At 41.2% G+C, this 20837-nt stretch overlaps 1 protein-coding gene across 1 annotated transcript; it reads right to left on the bottom strand.

Annotated features, from left to right (window-relative positions):
- Nucleotides 1-227: 227 nt before the first annotated feature.
- On the bottom strand, nucleotides 228-18959 carry LOC311106626 (putative G-protein coupled receptor 63). The gene is made up of 2 exons (XM_084149012.1): nucleotides 18453-18959; nucleotides 228-1972 (listed from the first exon to the last, which is right to left on the bottom strand). The coding sequence occupies exon 2, from the start codon at nucleotides 1841-1843 to the stop codon at nucleotides 581-583; it is 1263 nt and encodes a 420-aa protein (XP_084005138.1). The 5' UTR covers nucleotides 1844-1972; nucleotides 18453-18959; the 3' UTR covers nucleotides 228-580.
- Between the last annotated feature and the right edge of the window lie 1878 nt (nucleotides 18960-20837).

The raw sequence follows: 20837 nt of genomic DNA, 5'->3' as shown, positions 1-20837 counted from the left end.
TGTTACATTAAACAACACAAATAGGATTCAAGGCCATGTTGAGACAAACATATAAACAAATAGCAATTTACATTTGTTTAACCATTTTTCTATGAAGCTCTGAGTGGGTTGCTTAGGCAAACATTTTAGACATTTCTTTGCCTTTATGACATTTGTATAATTGCAGAAAACGTCCATGAAATCTAACATGAGATATAAAGAAGTAAACCAAACCAAAGACTGTATTAACAAGGTAAGAAATGTCTACATTTTTTATTAGATTCAAGTACAGTACACTGAAATTGCACATTTTCATCAGATGTAGCAGCATTCTGACTGGTATAGACCAATTAATAGGGCACAACACAATTACATAGAAATATCAATGACAAAATGTAATCCTGGCGGCCTTGTGACCATATTCAAAACCACTGAAGCAGTTAATTTACATGCTTTGTAAACAAATTCTACACAGCTAAAATATACTGTCGAAACCGCAATCACAACTCATTCATTTGACTGGCGAGAACAAATTGGATAAATGGTCAAACAAAACCTACATGGCAGTGAAGTCAGTGTCCTCCAAGTCAGTCCAGTGTTATTAGACCACAGAGCGATGCTCCCCACACACGTACACAGCGCTGGGTCGGATACGTCGCTTCGTGTGGCCTGGCAGCTGAGGAAGAAACTTGAAATACTTGGGCATCAGGTCAAGGCAGGCTTCGCGGAACTTCTTGATCCGCCAGTAGTAAATGAGAGGGTTGAGGGCCGACTTGAGGTAGCACAACAAAAGGAACCAGGTGCTGACTTCAAAGAAGTTGGCCTTGTGGTAGAAGGGGCTGCTGAAGGTGGACACCAGGCTGTAGGCGGTGAAGGGCGCCCAGCACACGGTGAACACCGAGAAGAGGATGAGGATGGTGGTGAAGGCACGCGTCTTGAAGCTCATGTCTATGTTCATCTCGAAGGGCCTCTGCAGGCTCATGAGGCCCAGCTTGCTGGCCTGACTCAGACAGATGCTGTCCGGGTGGCTGTGGATGCGCATGGCGTTGTGCCGGATGGTGTTCAGGATCCCCATGAAGGTGTACAACATGACCATGAAGGGGATGAAGAAGAAGGCCAGCAAGAGGAGCAACACGTAGGCGTGGTACCCCGGCTCGCTGGTGTAGCCGAACACACACTGTGGAGCTCTAGAGGGGATCTGGAGAGATGGGTGACCTATGGCTAGTGGGAAAGAGAAACAGAAGGAGACAGTCCAAGCGATGACTATGAGCACTTTGGCTCTGTGGGGACTCAACTTGTCTTGTTTCTGTACTATGATCAGGAACCGATCTATGCTTATTATAAGCAGGATGGCCATGCCCTCTATGACAAAGAGCCAGAAGAACATGGCCGACACTCTGCAGAAGACATCCCCGAAGATCCAGTGTGTGGTCACCACGGTAACCAGGGCAAAGGGCATATTCAGGACGGCCAGCATCATGTCTGCGAAGGCCAGGCTGGCCAACAGGATGTTGATGGCAGATCGCATGGCGGCGCGCTGGTAAACCATCAGGACCACCACCACGTTCCCCAGGAAGGCCACCAGCAGGATGGAGACCATGGCCGTGCAGAAGAACACCTGGAGGGGCATGCTGACGCCCTGCACACTCTCCTGGGCCTCGGCTGTTCGCGTGACTGTGACCAGGTCCAGAGGTGAAAAGGAGGAGCCATAGGAGCTGTTTTCCATGGACATGTCTTCCGTGTCAGGCTGGCCTTGGAGGAGGTGGTCAGAGAGGTTCAACAGCCCCGCCATGACGAGGCAGCAGAGGCTGGCGTTTTTGGTCTCCCTTGACTCCACAGGGGGAATGACAGTGGAGTAAACCATTCTTCCACGGGGGGTGCAGGCTCAGGTTTAGGCATCGTTACTGGAGCTCTTCTCTTGCCAAACATGATGCCTCGGATGCTGTTCTTAGTCCAACTGAAGAAGCCAGCATCTTAGCATGGAGGAGAGATCCTGGAGAGACAGAAAGGGAAATGGGGGCAAAACAGAAAGAGGGGACATTAGCAAGAGAACATAAAATGTCTGTTTTTCCTTGATGATAATACCTTAACCTCTACGAGATCGGTGTCCCGTATACAGGACGGTTGAGCTAACGTGCGCTATTGTGAATAGCATGACTGTTGTAAGTAACAGCAAACATTCCAGGACATAGACATGTCTTATATTGGCAGAAAGCTTACATTCTTGCTAATCTAACTGCACTGTCCAATTTACAGTAGCTATTACAGTGAAAAAATACCATGCTATTGTTTGAGGAGAAACACTTATCCCAGTTATCACGGCAACTGGTTTGATACATTCACCTCTGAAGGTAAATAATGTACTTACATTCAGTAATCTTGCTCTGAATTGTTATCCTAAGAGTCCCAGAGATAAAATTTAGCATAGTTTTTTTCCATTTTTATATTCAAATGTAGGAACTGGGTTCTACAGTTTGAACCCCTGCTGTCTCTGGCTCCAGACCCACCCGCCCGGCCATCTAGATGTGTGAAAGTTAGTGTATAAACTAATGATCCATCATGTATGACATTCCTGGGAGTGTGTAAACTTACAAAAATGATATGGTAATACAAAATGTATGTTCTCTATAGTTATGTACTTGAAAATGTATCAATTGACCAATTCGGCACATTTGGGCAGACCTGATACAAAATAGTCCAGTATTGCAATGCTTCACTGGATCATTCTGAAACTTTGCACACACACTGCTTCCATCTAGTGGCCAAAATCCGAATTGCGTCTAAACTGCAATATTATATTGTGGCCTTTCTCTTGCATTTCAAAGATGATGGAACAAAAAAAACAAAAAACATATGTTTTTTTGTTTGTATTATCTTTTACCAGATCTAATGTGTTATATTCTCCTACATTAATTTCACATTTCCACAAACTTCAAAGTGTTTCCTTTCAAATGGTATCAAGAATATGCATATCCTTGCTTCAGGTCCTGAGCTACAGGTAGTTAGATTTGGGTATGTCATTTTAGGCGAAAATTGAAAAAAGGGTCCGATCCTTAAGAGGTTAAATGGGTATTCTTTATTTTAAATGTTGCCTTCCTCAAAAGACAATATTGTGTATCAAATGAAATTACCGAAGTTCATTTGTCAAACTGAAATGTTTATATACACATTGATCTGCAAGTAATTCACTGTCTCCTTAATTATGCACTTTGAAAGGAGATCAACCGAGATTGAGATAACATCATTTCCCACCAAATCCCCTTGGTGTTACAGTGAATGAGAAGCTAAAGCCTCTAATCCATTCAGTGTTGGACGGGAGGGAAGGTCCTTGTGGGGCATAGTCAGTCAGAGGAGACAGCAAAAAAGCCAAAAGCTACCAACTTCATACGGGATTGGCAATGATCTTTCCTGCCCTTACGACACTGTTCTCTATCATCAGTGAGTTCCTTTTCCAGAAGAAGTGTTTGTTTTACAGGGATTAGCATGTCTATCTTACATACTGTATTTAGATATCAATCAATCACATTTATTTATAAAGCCCTTTTTACATCAGCAGATGTCACAAAGAGCTATACAGAAACCCAGCCTAAAACCCCAAACAGCAAGCAACGCAGATGTAGAAGCACGGTGGCTAGGAAAAACTCCCTAGAAAGGCAGAAACCTAGGAAGAAACCTAGAGAGGAACCAGGCTCTGAGGGGTGGCCAGTCCCCTTCTGGCTGTGCCGGGTGGAGATTATAACAGTACATGACCATTAAGGCCAGATTTTCAAACGTTCATAGATGACCAGCAGGGTCAAATAATAATCACAGTGGTTGTAGAGGTTGCAACAGGTCAGTACATCAGGAGTAAATGTCACTTCATAGCCGGGCATTTAGAGGTTGAAATAGCAGGTGCGGTAGAGAAAGAGAGTTGAAAACAGCAGGTCTGGGACAAGGTAGCACGTCTGGTGAACAGGTCAGGGTTCCATAGCCGCAGGCAGAAGAGTTGAAACTGGAGCAGCAGCACGACCAGGTGGACTGGGGACAGCAAGGAGTCATCAGGCCAGGTAGTCCTGAGGCATGGTCCTAAGGCTCAGGTCCTCCGGGAGAGAGTGAGAATTAGAGGGAGCATACTTCAATTCACACAGGACACCGGATAAGACAGGAGAATAACACCAGATATAACAGACTGACCCTAGCCCCCCGGCACATAGACTATTGCAGCATAGATACTAGAAGCTGAGACGGGGGGTGGTCGGGAGACACTGTGGCCCTGTCCGACGATACCCCCGGACAGGGCCAACCAGGCAGGATATAACCCCACCCACTTTGCCAAAGCACAGCCCCCACACCACCAGAGGGATATCAACAGACCACCAACCTACTACCCTGAGACAAGGCTGAGTATAGCCCACGAAGATCTCCTCCACTGCACGAGCCTGAGATAAGGCTAAGACTATTTGTTGGTACTTTGTCTGTCACATGGTTTATATCCAGAACTTACGGAAAAGCAGTATGCCCTTGCAGTCTGGCTATTACCATGTAAGCCCAGTTACTACACTATTATAAGCATGCCAACACAACTGGCTTACCAATGCTCTCTACTGCCAAAAAAGCAATTTCATGAATTATTTTAACCGTTCCAGGGAGAGATTTCTCAGACCATGTCACTGAACAAGTCAATGTTTTTCTGGGGACAACTTAAGACTGCAATAAAAAGGCTTATCGCTAATATAAACATTGGATACTGTTATTTTAGACTGGCTGGTATAATTTACAATGGCTCCATGGCAAACGTCAAACAGAAAATGTTGGACCCGCTTGTCCTCTGGGAGAATAGGACTAGCGGTGTTAAAAGCGGCAGACTATAAGCAGTCTTATCCATGAGCGTGATTTTCTCCGATTTCTGCAGCACTTTCAAATATGCTCTCCTCTCACATTTCTATTTTTAGTCATTCCATGTGGGTTGAACAGACAAAGCGATACAGGGGATTCAAAGCCTATTAAATAACTGTCAGTAAAAATGTAAATTCAACTTTTATTTTTTCAAAATGTTCTGTACACTGCCGGGAGGATATGATTGTGTAATGGCTGTTGCTAGTCTGAAACCTTGAGGCAAATTCTATCCACTTACCATGCTGCAGAACTATAATTATGCCACCAGAGCAAAATAGAGAGTAAAATGTTGTATTAATTAGATAAACAGGCTACCATAATAGAACAGGAACAAGTGTATTATTAGGCGATAATACACTGACTGGTGCATTGTGTGTTCCTCCTCTTACCTTGACAACAGGGTTAGAATACGCACGGCTAGATTATGATTAAGACCAAAAGGATGTGTGTGGATGTGTGCAAACAAGCCTCAGACTGAAATCTAGGTTTGCCTCCTGACAACTCACTGACTGATCTTAAAGCTCTGCCCTCTCCTCTCATGAGGATGCTATGGCAGACACTGTTGATAGATACAGTCGCACCAATTCTGCACTTTGTAGCAGTCTTGTATTCTAATTTCTACATAATTCCTGATGCAAATTAAATAGGGAGGGAAATTAAGTATATGGTCAATTCCCTCATTACAGGGTTTTACAGTTATCCAAAAGACAATTATTTGTGCTAAATGAAAGGGAACATCATGGCCTACAGTATCTGTTCCCTTTTCATACAGAATGACTCAAAAGTCATTTGCAGCAATACACAAAGATGACCCATAAAAGCACCATTTTAACCTACCACTTTTAATTAGAACATAAACATGAATTAGGGTGGTTAGGAGACTATTCGTCCATGCAGTCCCTATTCAGATATTCAGCATAATACAGTCATTTAAAACATGATGGAAGAGCTAGAAAAAGATTAGAGGAACATGTTTTCCATATCAAGTACATATATCCACAGAAACCATAGTAACTGCTAAAAAGGATCTGCCTGGTACCTTGCGAGTCAATGATAACACTGCATGTTGAGTAGTTGTGGAACCTAGCAACAGGGACCTGCATACAGCCAGTATTTCTATCTGGTTGCTTTGTATCTCTTTCAAAAAGCTTTTGAGCCTTTCAATAACCACTACAAATAAACTAGGTATGTGTCATACTATTTTGAATTATTTAGTTGATGTATCATATGGTCCGTTTAGCCTTAGATTATTATTTGCCCCAGTAACTAGCCTGAGACTATGGGAGAGATGCTGTAAGCGATGCTGCTGAGTTGAAAAGGCTACCATACAGTCAACAATGGAAATTGTGTTTCTCAAATTGAGTGTTGGAATTGTAATTACACATTTGTTACTGAGCTGGATAATATTATTCAGTTATCAAAAGGTGAAATAAAACATAATAAAGCTGAGTAATTCTTAGAGTAGCAAAGTTACAAATAATTATAGCAGGGCTGCCGACTTTTGAAGAAAGCTTGGAGTAAAGTTTTGCCTAGATGGGGTCTGAAAATGTTACTGTTTTAAAGCTCATTTCCTGCAATTCTACGTATTTGACATGGCTTAAGCCTGTGACCAGGGTGAAAAAACCACAGGTCAGGTGTATTCAGAACGCTTTGAACATTCAATTAACACTAAAAATTGAGATTTTGGTGGAGATTAAATCTTAAATATGCTAATTTTTATTTTACATATTTATTTGGGTGGTTTGACACTTTATTCAGACAGTAATGAAATTAGATGGGGAGACAGCAAATGGGAGAAACAGTGGGGAGGTTGGAAGCAGGGATTGATCCCTGTTGTCAGGTAGAAAGTGCCGGGGAGTGTTACCGCTACACCAAAGCTCTGCACAGGAAATACTAATATTAATGGTTGATGGCAGTAGGTAACCAAATCATAGATTGCAGTCTCCTTGTCCATAGATTGCTTTCAAGGTAAGGACACAAACATTATATATTTTGTAATTTGGGTGAACCATCTCTTTAAAATAGGGCTGGAACAAAAATCACACTTGCTCTCCAGGAGGGTTGGCCACCCCTGATCTATGTTTCCCAAGTGCTGGGTGTTTGAAATTTTAGTTTTTATAAATACATTTTAAAAAATTGTCATTTAGTAGACGCTCTTATCCAGAGCGACTTACAGTTAGTGAGTCCATACATAATTCTTTATACTGGCCCCCCGTGGGAATCGAACCCACAACCCTGGCGTTGCAAACGCCATGCTCTACCAACTGAGCTACATCCCTGCCGGCCATTCCCTCCCCTACCCTGGACCAATTGTGCGCCGCCCCATGGGTCTCCTGGTCGCGGCCGGCTACGACAGAGCCTGGATTCGAACCAGGATCTCTAGTGGCACAGCCAGCACTGCGATGCAGTGCCTTAGACCACTGCGACACTCGGTCTAACAATTAATTTCTCAAAATCACCCAACCTTCAAGAAAAATCTCCAATGTGTGAGAGTTGGCAGCTCTGTAGTAGTCCAGTTTAACATCGTAAGAGGCTTTGAAATGAGCTACTAGTGATTAAACTAAAATTATAGCCTACAGTCAGCCATTACAGCTGTCAATTTCAAATATGATGTGCTGGCCTATTTAAAAGAATATCTCATCACAGGAAATTATTTATTGTGAGGCTATATCATTTCATAGCCTACACTCTAAAAAATGCTGGGTTGTTTGGATGACCCAACTACTGGGTTGCAGGCATTGGGTCACTTAGTTGGGTTGTTTTCTTTAAAAATAGCATGGTTGGGTTGTTAATACTGGGTCTACCCTTTTATACAATAAATATGTTGAAATTATATCACGGGAGTAATTTCAAATCAATTTGTGCCACTTGTGTAGAAGTTATCAATTGTGATCATGGTCACAATTCTATCGCAAATGCCGATCAACTGTTGTTAGAATGCATTAGATTGAAGGTAACAATCAGTCAGATTAGGCTACAGGTAAAAACAAAAACAAAAAAAACACTTCTTACCTAGAAATCGCCTTGCTGTTCATGTTGAATAAATTACTCTGTCAATTTGAACTAAGCAAGCTGCTAAATCGTTCATCTTGCCTAGGCTACTGTACACTATCTGAAATTAGATGTAGGCATATCAGGGTCTAGCATATATAAGTTACCTGCATCTAGCTAACCAAACCATGGCAAAGTTTAATTACAATCATAAACCCAGATTTTAGTCAGTAGGCCTAGACAATGCCTATTGAAATTACAAATCAATCTCGCAAATAGGCCATTTATAATGGTTTGTAGTCTTAACATCTGGCACATAACGGCACAATTGCCAGAAAATTGCCTAACATTCGTTTTTTGAAGTTTAATAAGGGCAAATTATCTTTTCTCTTGCGAAATATTCAAATTCCATTAGTCACATTAGCTCGCAATAATAATAATTTAGATGGAAAACCGAATTTTGCTTCTTAAATCATTAGAAGTTAAATCGAGATTCCTTCTTAATTCGCTCAATAACGTTATGGAAAAAGGGTTTATTGGCTAAATGTGGCAACTCCTCTCTTGTTGCGAAAAAAAAACAATTTGGGCTAGTTTTCAGGCCTTGTGGCAGGTTTTGAGTAGTCATTGGGCTAGAAATGTAGCCTGACCTGGCAACCCTGGACAAATGGGCAAGGCGTTGTGGTTGACCAAAAAAGGTGAGTAAAAAGCTAGCTAACTAATTATTCATTCAGGTATAAATGACCTAGCTATCATAATTACATATAATCTCAGTCAATTACAATTTTAGATAATCTTAGCTAGCAGGCTAACTAGCAAACAACCCCATGCATGCTAGCTTGAGCATTAGCTAGCTACTTAGCTAACAATTGCTAGCTAGCTATGTCAGTGCCTGTAGAAAGCTTGTCTTCTGTAAACCTAACGTTAATGTTACTGTGTGGTGGTGCTTTGTTTCACGTCAGGTAGCTAGCTAGATAACTTAGCCTAGCTAGCTACTGTAGCTATAGATTTTACTAAGCTAGCTAGCCCTATTCCCTGTCTCTGAGTTAATTTAACATGGTTGACAAGCTTATAACTCATGCTTTTATGGTGATTCAGTTAGTGTATGTTTTTTTTGCCTAATTGTTTCTGAGTTAGCTAGCTAGCTGGCAAGCTAGTCTCAGTCTGGATGCAAACAGTTTAATGTTATATTGCAATGAAAGGAGTGTCTCAATTGTTAATTCAAGTTTAGGTTTACCATTTTGACTCTCCACTTAATCTGTGTTAACGTTATGTCTTTGTCCCCCACTGCCAAAATACTAGAGGCTGCATGGCCCTGAGAGTGCTTATCCCACCACCAGTATACCGAATGCAGGTAGTTACATATTGAAATGAAAGTAGTTTCTAAAATGTTCATCCACGTTCATCCATTTTGACTCTCCCCTAAAACCTTGTTATGTCTTTGTCCCCCAGATACTAAAGAAGACATGGTCCTGAGAGTGTTTCTCTCACCACCAGTGTAACGAGTTGGAATGGAAGACTGCCCACCCAAGCATTGATGAGGTCCGAAGGTCATAATGTAGCCTAAGTATACATGTGGAATATTGAATACTATAGTGCATTCGGAAAGTATTCAGACCCCTTGACCTTTTCCACATTTTGTGACATTACCGCCTTATTCTAAAATGAACACACATTTATTAAAATTAAATAACAGAAATACCTTATTTACACAAGTATTCAAACCCTTTTCTATGAAATTAGAAATTGAGCTGAGGTGCATCCTGTTTCCATTGATCATCCTTGACATGTTTCTACAACTTGATTGGAGTTCACCTGTGGTAAATTCAATTGATTGGACATGATTTGGAAAGTCACACACCTGTCTATATAATGTCCCACAGTTGACAGTGCATGTCAGAGCAAAGACCAAGCCATGAGGTCAAAGGAATTGTCCGTAGAGCTCCGAGACAGGATTGTGTCGAGGCACAGAACTGGGGAAGGGTCCCAAAAACATTCTGCAGCATTGAAGGTCCCCAAGAACACAGTGGCCTCCATCATTCTGAAAAGGAAGAAGTTTGGAAACACCAAGACTCTTCCTAGAGCTAGACACCCGGCCAAACTGAGCAATTGGGGGAGAAGGGCCTTGGGTCAGGGAGGTGATCAAGAACCCGATGGTCACTCTGACAGAGCTCCAGAGTTCCTCTGTGGAGATGGGAGAACCTTCCAGAAGGACAACCATCTCTACAGCACTCCACCAATCAGGCCTTTATGGTAGAGTCGCCAGATGACAGCCTGCATGGACTCAGACCATGAGAAACAAGATTCTCTGGTCTGATGAAACCAAGATTTAACTATTTGGTCTGAATGCCAAGCGTCACGTCTGGAGAAAACCTGGCACCATCCCTACGGTGAAGCATGGTAGTGGCAGCATCATTCTGTGGAGATGTTTTTCAGCGGCATGAACTGAGAGACTAGTCAGGATCGAGGGAAAGATGAACAGAGCAGAGTAAAGAGAGATCCTTGATGATAACCTGCTCAAGAGCGCTCAGGACCACAGACTGGGGCGAAGGTTCACCTTCCAACAGGACAACGACCCTAAGCACACAGCCAAGCACACCTGAAAATAGCTGTGCAGCAATGCTCCCCATCCAACCTGACACAGCTTGAGAGGATATGCAGAGAAGAATGGGAGAAACTCCATAAACACAGCTGTGCCAATCTTGTCGCATCATCCCCAAGAAGACTCGAAGCTGTAATCGCTGCCAAAGGTGCTTCAACAAAGTACTGAGTAAAGGTAGTGAATACTTATGTAAATGTAATATCAGTTTTTTATTTGTAAAACATTAGCAAAAATGTCTAAAAACCTGTTTTTGCTTTGTCATTATGGGGTATTGTGTGTAGATTGAGGAGATATTTTTTTTTTAATCAAATTTTGTGGTCTGAATACTTTCCGAATGCACTGTATTTAATATGTAATACTGTAAACCAGAGGTGGGAAGTAACTTATTACAAATACTTCCGTTACTGTAATTGAGTAGCTTTTCCATGTACAGTGAGGGAAAAAGTATTTGATCCCCTGCTGATTTTGTACATTTGCCCACTGACAAAGAAATGATCAGTCTATAATTTTAATGGTAGGTTTATTTGAACAGTGAGAGACAGAATAACAACAACAAAATCCAGAAAAACGCATGTCAAAAATGTTATAAATTGATTTGCATTTTAATGAGGGAAATAAGTATTTGACCCCCTCTCAATCAGAAAGATTTCTGGCTCCCAGGTGTCTTTTATACAGGTAACGAGCTGAGATTAGGAACACACTCTTAAAGGGAGTGCTCCTAATCTCAGCTTGTTACCTGTATAAAAGACACCTGTCCACAGAAGCAATCAATCAATCAGATTCCAAACTCTCCACCATGGCCAAGACCCAAAGAGCTCTCCAAGGATGTCAGGGACAAGATTGTAGACCTACACAAGGCTGGAATGGGCTACAAGACCATCGCCAAGCAGCTTGGTGAGAAGGTGACAACAGTTGGTGCGATTATTCGCAAATGGAAGAAACACAAAATAACTGTCAATCTCCCTCGGCCTGGGGCTCCATGCAAGATTTCACCTCGTGGAGTTGCAATGATCATGAGAACGGTGAGGAATCAGCCCAGAACTACACAGGAGGATCTTGTCAATGATCTCAAGGCAGCTGGGACCATAGTCACCAAGAAAACAATTGGTAACACACTACACCGTGAAGGACTGAAATCCTGCAGTGCCCGCAAGGTCCCCCTGCTCAAGAAAGCACATATACATGCCAGTCTGAAGTGTGCCAATGAACATCTGAATGATTCAGAGGAGAACTGGGTGAAAGTGTTGTGGTCAGATGAGACCAAAATGGAGCTCTTTGGCATCAACTCAACTCGCCGTGTTTGGAGGAGGAGGAATGCTGCCTATGACCCCAAGAACACCATCCCCACCGTCAAACATGGAGGTGGAAACATTATGCTTTGGGGGTGTTTTTCTGCTAAGGGGACAGGACAACTTCACCGCATCAAAGGGACGATGGACAGGGCCATGTACCGTCAAATCTTGGGTGAGAACCTCCTTCCCTCAGCCAGGGCATTGAAAATGGGTCGTGAATGGGTATTCCAGCATGACAATGACCCAAAACACACGGTCAAGGCAACAAAGGAGTGGCTCTAGAAGAAGCACATTAAAGGTCCTGGAGTGGCCTAGCCAGTCTCCAGACCTTAATCCCATAGAAAATCTGTGGAGGGAGTTGAAGGTTCGAGTTGCCAAACGTCAGCCTCGAAACCTTAATGACTTGGAGAAGATCTGCAAAGAGGAGTGGGACAAAATCCCTCCTGAGATGTGTGCAAACCTGGTGGCCAACTACAAGAAACGTCTGACCTCTGTGATTGCCAACAAGGGTTTTGCCACCAAGTACTAAGTCATGTTTTGCAGAGGGGTCAAATACTTATTTCCCTCATTAAAATGCAAATCAATTTATAAAATTTTTGACATGTGTTTTTCTGGAATTTTTGTTTGTTATTCTGTCTCTCACTGTTCAAATAAACCTATCATTAAAATTATAGATTGATCATTTCTTTGTCAGTGGGCAAACGTACAAAATCAGCAGGGGATCAAATACTTTTTTCCCCTCACTGTACTTGTATTTTTTAGGTTCTTTTTCAAAGTCAGTAATTTTGCTTCTACTTGAGTAAAATGTCATTGAAGTAACAGTACTTCTACTTGAGTAGGCTATTTGAGTACTCTTCCCTCCCCTGCTGTAAACCACGCACAAAGTGGCTGGACTCAACTCAATGCAGATTAACGTCCTGCACACAGCAATATACTGTGTGTGTGTGTGTGTGTGTGTGTGTGTGTGTGCGTACGCAAGAGTGTGATGACTCTTGATTATTGTTCAACATTTTATAAGTGGCACAGTGGTCTAAGGCACTGCATCTCAGTGCTTGAGGCGTCACTACAGACCCCCTGGTTCGATTCCAGGCCGTATCACAACCGGCCGTGATTGGGAGTCCCATAGGGCGGCGCACAATTGGCCCAGCGTCGTCCGGGTTTGGCCGGTGTAGGCCGTCATTGTAAATAAGAATTTGTTCTTAACTGACTTGCCTAGTTAAATAAATAAGTAAAATAAAAATTATCATATTCTCTAATTCCCAGGCTGGAACCAATATGGCTGAATATCTCCACCATGCGACCAAAAGTACAAGAGACCCCAAACCCTTTGTTCTGACTCTCGGGGTACAATGTTGACATGATCAGTCCAATCAAAGCTACTGTAGATATAACGTGATTTGACGTCATTTTATCTGTGGCTAATGACCTTGAGCCTTATTGGATGGGCACTTCTAATGTAACTCTATGGCAGCACCCAAGGGGCTTGAATTTTCGTGCTCTACCCTTAGATCTGGCAGTGAAGCAGTGTTCCCATGAGTGACAGAACACTGAACGGTGCAACTAGAGAACATTACCAACCCCTACGCTCTGTATTTCCGCTGGCTGCCCCACCACCACAGAAAGCACTGAGCTAGGCTGAAACACCTTCATTTTGGAGCTGCCTTACTCAAGAAGGCAAAAACGAGACCATGTTTGTATGGAGGCTTTATTAACTCAATGATTTGTTTTTGTTTTTTACATTGTTTGCAAACTTATATGTGACACTTATTAATGACAAAATAAGATGCAAAACTGGCAACCCACCTGCCCTGAATGACGGGTCGCCACTGTACACTTGTGAGAAACAAGTTTTGGTTTATTTCATTCTATTTACGTGTTTTGTCAATTTAGTCATTGTCTTTTGTTTGGAGCGCTCCTGTCAATATTGAGTAAGGACAGGCATGCATAGAAGTAGGCCTATAGGCTACCTGGCCTGCGCACAAATGTAGACATAAATGTGCACATTTGAGGATCTGATAGTATTTCTGATTGGTTTAACGCACCACCACTAATGACCTGTGGAGCTTCTCAAAGTAATGTTTTCTTCACCTCAAACAGCAAGCAAACAAAGTCTGTTTTTACATCCATTGAGAATTACAATAGTTCCTCAATGTATTTGAAAAATCTTTCCAGATCTTTCCCTTTCAATAACCACACAGTGTGAAAAGGAAAATGTCATGCTCTGATCCAGTGTAAACATAATAAAATAGGCCTACCTGATTACTTATCAGTGCTTGACTTGGACTGAAATAGGTTCCGGTACTCATTTTGGGTGCTGGTACTGTTTATATTTAGGTGCAGGAGCTCCACAATACTTTTGAGCTAATATTCTATAAGAAGAACGGGAGCTCAAGCAGTAGAACATTTGAGGTGCCGGTACTCAGCTCCATTGAGCTCCTGCCCAAGTCAAGCACTGCTTCTTATCCCTTGTGCAAATAGCCTACAGCTGTGTCTCACGAGCTCACTGGGGAAACTCTGAGGGCCCAGAATATTTTATACAATGTTGCAAGTTCGCTAGCGCATGCTTCGGGCCGGACCCAAGTTAATAGTTGATATAATGTTTCAAGTTCGTTGCAGACAGGCCATGTGTAGCCAATGTGATTTATAGGATATTTATTTTTATCAGGTTATTTTGTACCTGCAGGCTGCAGTGTTTTTATTTATTGGTTTTATGTAGGCTATTTTTACATAGTTGGCAATGGCAATAGAAGTTACTTTTTAGTTTGTATCATTTTCATTTAGATTTGGGTATAATTTTGATTAATCACATGACAATGATTTTGAGATATGAAGACGTTATTATACATTTTTTAAAATATGAAAACCATAACTGGCACGCACATCGGTAGAAATGGTAAGAAAAATTGCCATTCAACATGAGAAATGTTGCAGACTCCTCATATAGCCTATTACCGGCAACTTCAGGAGAGTAATGGCAGAATCTGCAAAAGCCAGCAGAAGGAGAACAGTTGGGTCAGGTTTTTTTCTTCTGGTAATCAAGATCTTGGCGTCCTCTTGAGGCATTTGTCTTATTTCATCAAACTGTAAGCTTAAAGAATCTGACAAGCTCAATGCATATTGTCAAATTTATTAAAACACATAGGGTGTGTCTATATATGGAGAAATACACGTTTAAACATTTCGACCAAACGACTTTTGGTCGACCAATAAATAAATAAAATCGGGGACAGCCCTTCACGTAACCCTACAGTGCTGGGTCAAAATAACCCAGTGCTGGGTATGTACTATAGTGACCCGGGTATGTACTATAAATTGGGTCATTATTGACCCAGCATTTTTGTGTGTATTTTTTCCACATTTTGTTACGTTACAGCCTTATTCTAAAATGGATCATTCTACACTCAATACCCCATAATGACAAAGCAAAAACAGGTTTTTAGACATTTTTGCGAATTTATATAAAAAAAAAAAACCTGAAATATAAAATGTACATACGTTTTCAGACCCTTTACTTAGTACTTTGTTGAAGCACCTTTGGCAGCGATTACAGCCGAGTCTTCTTGGATATGACTCTACAAGCTTGGCACACCTGTCTTTAGGGAGTTTCTCATATTCTTCTCTGCAGATCCTCTCAAGCTCTGTCAGGTTGGATGGGGAGCGTCGCTGCACAGCTATTTTCACGTCTCTCCAGAGATGTTCGATCGGGTTCAAGTCCGGACTCTGGCTGGGCCACTCAAGGACATTCAGAGACATGTCCCGAAGCCACTCCTGTGTTGTCTTGGCTGTGTGCTTAGGGTCGCTGTCCTATTGGAAGGTGAACCTTCGCCCCCAGTCTGAGGTCCTGAGGATCTCTCTGTACTTGGCTCCGTTCATCTTTCCCTCGATCTTGAATAGTCTCCCAGTCCCTGCCGCTGAAAAACATCCCCACAGCATGATGCTGCCACCACCATGCTTCACCGTAGGGATGGTATTGGCCAGGTGATGAGCGGTGCCTGGTTTCCTCCAGACGTGATGCTTGGCATTCAGGCCAAAGAGTTCAATCTTGGTTTCATCAGACCAGAGAATCTTGTTTCTCATGGTCTGAGAGTCCTTTAGGTGCCTTTTGGCAAACTCCAAGCGGGCTGTCATGTGCCTTTTACTGAGGAGTGGATTCCGTCTGGCCACTCTACCATAAAGGCCTGATTGGTGGCGTGCTGCAGAGATGGTTGTCCTTTTGGAAGGTTCTCCCATCTCCACAGAGAAACTCTGGAGCTCTTTCAGAGTGGTCACCTCCCTGACCAAGGCCCTTCTCCCCTGATTGCTCAGTTTGGCCGGGCGGCCAGCTCTAGGAAGAGTCTTGGTGGTTCTAAGATTCTTCTATTTAAGAATGATAGAGGCCACTGTATTCTTGGGGACCTTCAATGCTGCAGAAATGTTTTGGTACCCTTCCCCAGATCTGTGCCTCGATACAATCCTGTCTCGGTGCTCTATACCTTCGACCTCATGGCTTGGTTTTTGCTCTGACATGCACCGTTAACTGTGGGACCTTATATAGACAGGTGTATGCCTTTCCAAATCATGTCCAATCTATTGAATTTACCACAGGTAGACTCCATAAAGTTCAAGAAACATCTCAAGGATGATCAATGGAAACAGGATGCTCCTGAGCTCAATTTCGAGTCTCATAGCAAATGGTCTGAATACTAATGGTAATAAGGTATCTGTTCTTATTTTTAATACATTTGCTAAAAGATCTAAAAACCTGTTTTCGCTTTGTCATTATGGGGTATTGTGTGTAGATTGATGAGGAAATGTTTTAATTTAATCCATTTTAGAATAAGGCTGTAACGTAACAAAATGTGGAAAAAGTAAAGGGGTCTGAATACTTTCCGAATGCACTGTACACTCAAAAAAAAATACTGGGTTAAAAACATTGAAGGAATAACCCATGTTGGGATGTTTGATTTACCCAAAAATGTGGTTATTTTGACCCAGCAGTGGATTGCTTTTTACTCTTTTGCTGGGTTATTGTTATTTATGTATTTTTGACCCAGCAATGGGTTATTTCTTACTTTATTGCTGGGTTATATTTTTTCTACCTTTTCTCTATTACATAATCTGTTAAACTTCTAAAAGTACCAATATTTCAACCAATAACAATCAATGAATGTTACAACGTTACTACACAGCCTATGAAATACTTAAAATGACATATGGCCAATCATGACAAATTGTAGATAAAATACTAAATGTTTATTTAAAGATATTAATGTCAGCTACAAAATGCAGTCATGCAAAAGATTAAAAAAACAAATAAGGTACACACAAATAAACTAAAACTTTAGAATCCCAATCCATCATTTTTGAAGCACAGCAGCCCTACCAATTAAAGCTGAGGAACGGGGCTGAAGAAAAGTAAACACTTTACCCTCTACTCCCCCAACCCCTACCAGGTATCAATTTTCAATATGAATTCATGTAAAACAACAACAACAACAACGAAACATAATTTTTTCTGCTCCAGAACCTGCCCATTAGCATTGATGCTGCTTACGCTGACTCTGCCATCAGCATGACGTAACAGGAACCGGGATTCGTCGGAACAGGCAATGTTTTTCCATTCCTCAATTGTCCAGTGTTCGTGATCGCGTGCCCACTGGAGCCGATTCTTCTTGTTTCTAGCTGATAGGAGTGGAACACGGTGTGGTTGTCTGCTGCAATAGCCCATCCCGGACAAGGACCGTTATTTGCCTGTTTGTGGCCCGCCTGTTAGCTTGCACGATTCTTGCCATTCTCCTTCGACCTCTCATCAAAGAGCTGTTTTCGCCCACAGGACTGCCGCTGAATGGATGTTTTATGTTTGTCGCACCATTCTCGGTAAACCCTAGACACTGTCGTGCGTGAAAAGCCCAGGAGGCCGGCAGTTTCTGAAATACTGGAACCGCAACACTTGGCACCGACAATCATACCACGCTCACTTAGGTCACCACGTGACTCACTGTCTGTAAGGGCGAACCATTTTCGTGAACGGGTTAGTGTACTTAATAAACTGGCCACTGAGTGTATATCCCAATGTTGGGATAGTTACCACTGTTAGAATATGTATATAATAATGTTATAAATTTTATATTTGAATATCTAATGTGAAAAAATAATCAAGGAAAGTTTAAATGTGCAGTGTACAAACTTAACATGATCAACAGGAATGACATTTACTCTCACATGTGGCCAAGAATAACTATCTGGAAGCCACGCCCCTAATAAACCGGGCCTCCTGAAAATAACCTATGGATTACATTAAAAAAGACCCAGCATGAAAGTGAATAAAAATCAAATTGATGGTTAAATTAAGCCCTGGGCTATCCCTACAAGCCCCAAGTCTCTTTACTTACAAATTAATTCCAAAATAATCAAACTGGTGGGATCAAAATAACTCAGCGCGTGTTCTGTCCAATATTTAACAAGCACTGGGTTAACAAATAACCCAAATTGGGTTGTTTTTAACCCAGCATTGTTTTGAGTGTAGGCCTATTTATTTTTATATTTTTGATAACCTTATTATTATACTGTGGAATTAAATGTAAGATCAAATGAACCTAAGATTAGTTGAATCAAACAAGCAGAATTGTTTGAAAATGTGTTTACATTGGATTAATTGAAACCACTTTTCAGGGTGTATTATTGTTTGTTGTTTTTTATTTATTTCTCTATACAGCAGAATCCTCAATTGAAATTACCTTTTTCCTTACAAAGTCAGGTTGAGATCGTAGGGTTTTAGTAGACAGACAATTCCTCGCTGCTCTTTTCAGTCTTTCAGTTGATCCAATTCGCTGTCCAGATGATTTTTGTAATTCCTCGAAGTCACAACTAGATATAAGGTATTAATCTCTCATTGCACGCGAATTAATAAATCTAATCAAATAACATTATTTACAGGGCGAAAAATGGCCAATGCCACCTACACAATTCAACAAAAGCGGTAAGTAAAATGTAGTTCCGCGTATCATTCCGTCTTTGTTTTGAGGGAATGGGTTCTCCGACAAAAGAAAAAACCGCTGGATTGGTTTACAAGACAAAATCATGACTCACGGAGGCATTAAACAATTTGATTGTCAGTAATTTCATTTTCTTTCCTACCCTCATCTTTCTGTTATTCTGAGAATTATAATTTTGTCTTCCACTATTCGGGGTCCAAGGTATAATATTCAATATCTGTTACGAACTAGGATAACTGTCGGTATACTGGTTAACTGACAGTCCCATCATCCAATAGTATGGACAGATCGGGTAAGGTCCTCTGATAGGACACACCCATTATCTAGAGCTCCAATTGAAATGGACAAATCGCCATAAAGAGGCGTAACGTTTTGGTTGAAAGACTAGGCCTACAGGGCACGTGCATTATTTATTTTTTTGTCATTTAGCAGACGCTCTTATACAGAGCAATTTACAGTTAGTGAGTGCGTACATTTTCATACTGGCCCCCCGTGGGAAACGAACCCACAACCCTGGCGTTGCAAGCGCCATGCTCTACCAACTGAGCTACAGTTGTATTGTTACATTGTATACAATCATCATCATCAAACAGAGAGAAATAAAATATTACAACAAGGTTCCATTCAGCGTAGGGTTTGGTCATTAGATGTTCCACTAATAATGATAACTGCACGCTCATAAGAAAGCTTTGGAAAGACTAATATTACACATTTTGTGCATGTAATAGATAGCCTGCATACCCTTCTTTCCTTCTTGCCATAAAATACATAAAAGCTGGAATCCTTAGTTGCTACAGCCATTTTTGGACTTATAAATTAATGATATATAGCCATTGATTCTTGAAGAAAATAACTTATAAATGCCTCATGAAAATCACTGGCCACTTTAAGAAATGGAACACTAGTCACTTTAATAATGTTTACATATCTTGTACTACTCATCTCATATGTATATACTGCATTCTATTCTATAATATTCTACTGTATCTTAGTCCAGGCTGCTCTGTCATTGCTTGTCCATATATGTATATATTCTTAAATCCCATTCCTCACTAGTTTTGTGTGTATTGGGTATATGTTGAGAAATTGTTAGATATTACTGCACTGTCGGAGCTAGAAGCACAAGCATTTCGCTACACCCGCATTAACATCTGCTAAACACATGTATGTGACAAATACAATTTGATTTGAGCTTAGTTCAACTGTCATACCCCATCAGAACCCAAAATATAAGCTTGTTTTACTTCAATGTTTGTAAACAATGTAAATGTAAACACTGTATAAAATGGTTAAAACTATAATTTTGATATCATGGATGGTCAGTCCTTGCATCCATAGCTCTGGGCTGGGAAATTGAGTTTTGGCGCAGCTACAGCCGACAGGCGCTAGCTAATGCTACCTGTATAGATCGATACTTGGAGCCAAATATCGATATATTGATATCTCTTCCCCAAAAAATATTGCGATATGTAACTGTATAGATTTTTCCCCCAGAACTAATAGCTCTGTGTACTGTCATTATGGGGTATTGTGAGTAGATTGATTTTAGAATAAGGCTGTAATGTAACAAAATGTGGAAAAGGTAAAGGGGTCTGAATACTTTCGAATGCACTGTACACTCAAAAACATACTGGGTTAAAAACAACCCAATTTCGGTTATTTTGTAACTCAGCACTGGGTAAATATTGGACAGAACACACACTGGGATACTTTGATGCAGCCAGTTGGGTTGCGAGAATAACCAAAGTTGGGATGTTTGATTTACCCAAAAATGTGGTTATTTTGACCCAGCAGTGTGTTGCTTTTTACTCTTTTGCTGGGTTATTGTTATTTATGTACACTACCGGTCAAAAGTTTTAGAACACCTACTCATTCAAGGGTTTTTCTTTATTTTTACTATTATCTACATTGTAGAATAATAGTGAAGACATCAAAACTATGAAATAACACATATGGAATCATGTAGTAACCAAAACAGGTGTTAAACAAATCAAAATATATTTTATATTCGAGATTCTTCAAATAGCCACCCTTTGCCTTGATGACAGCTTTGCAAACTCTTAGCATTCTATCAACCAGCTTCACCTGGAATGCTTTTCCAACAGTCTTGAAGGAGTTCCCACATAT

This window comes from Coregonus lavaretus (assembly GCF_964263955.1).
Source record: "Coregonus lavaretus genome assembly, chromosome: 31".
Taxonomy (NCBI): domain Eukaryota; kingdom Metazoa; phylum Chordata; class Actinopteri; order Salmoniformes; family Salmonidae; genus Coregonus; species Coregonus lavaretus.
Note: the sequence above shows the minus strand (reverse complement) of the source record. Positions and strands in the feature narration are given on the sequence as shown.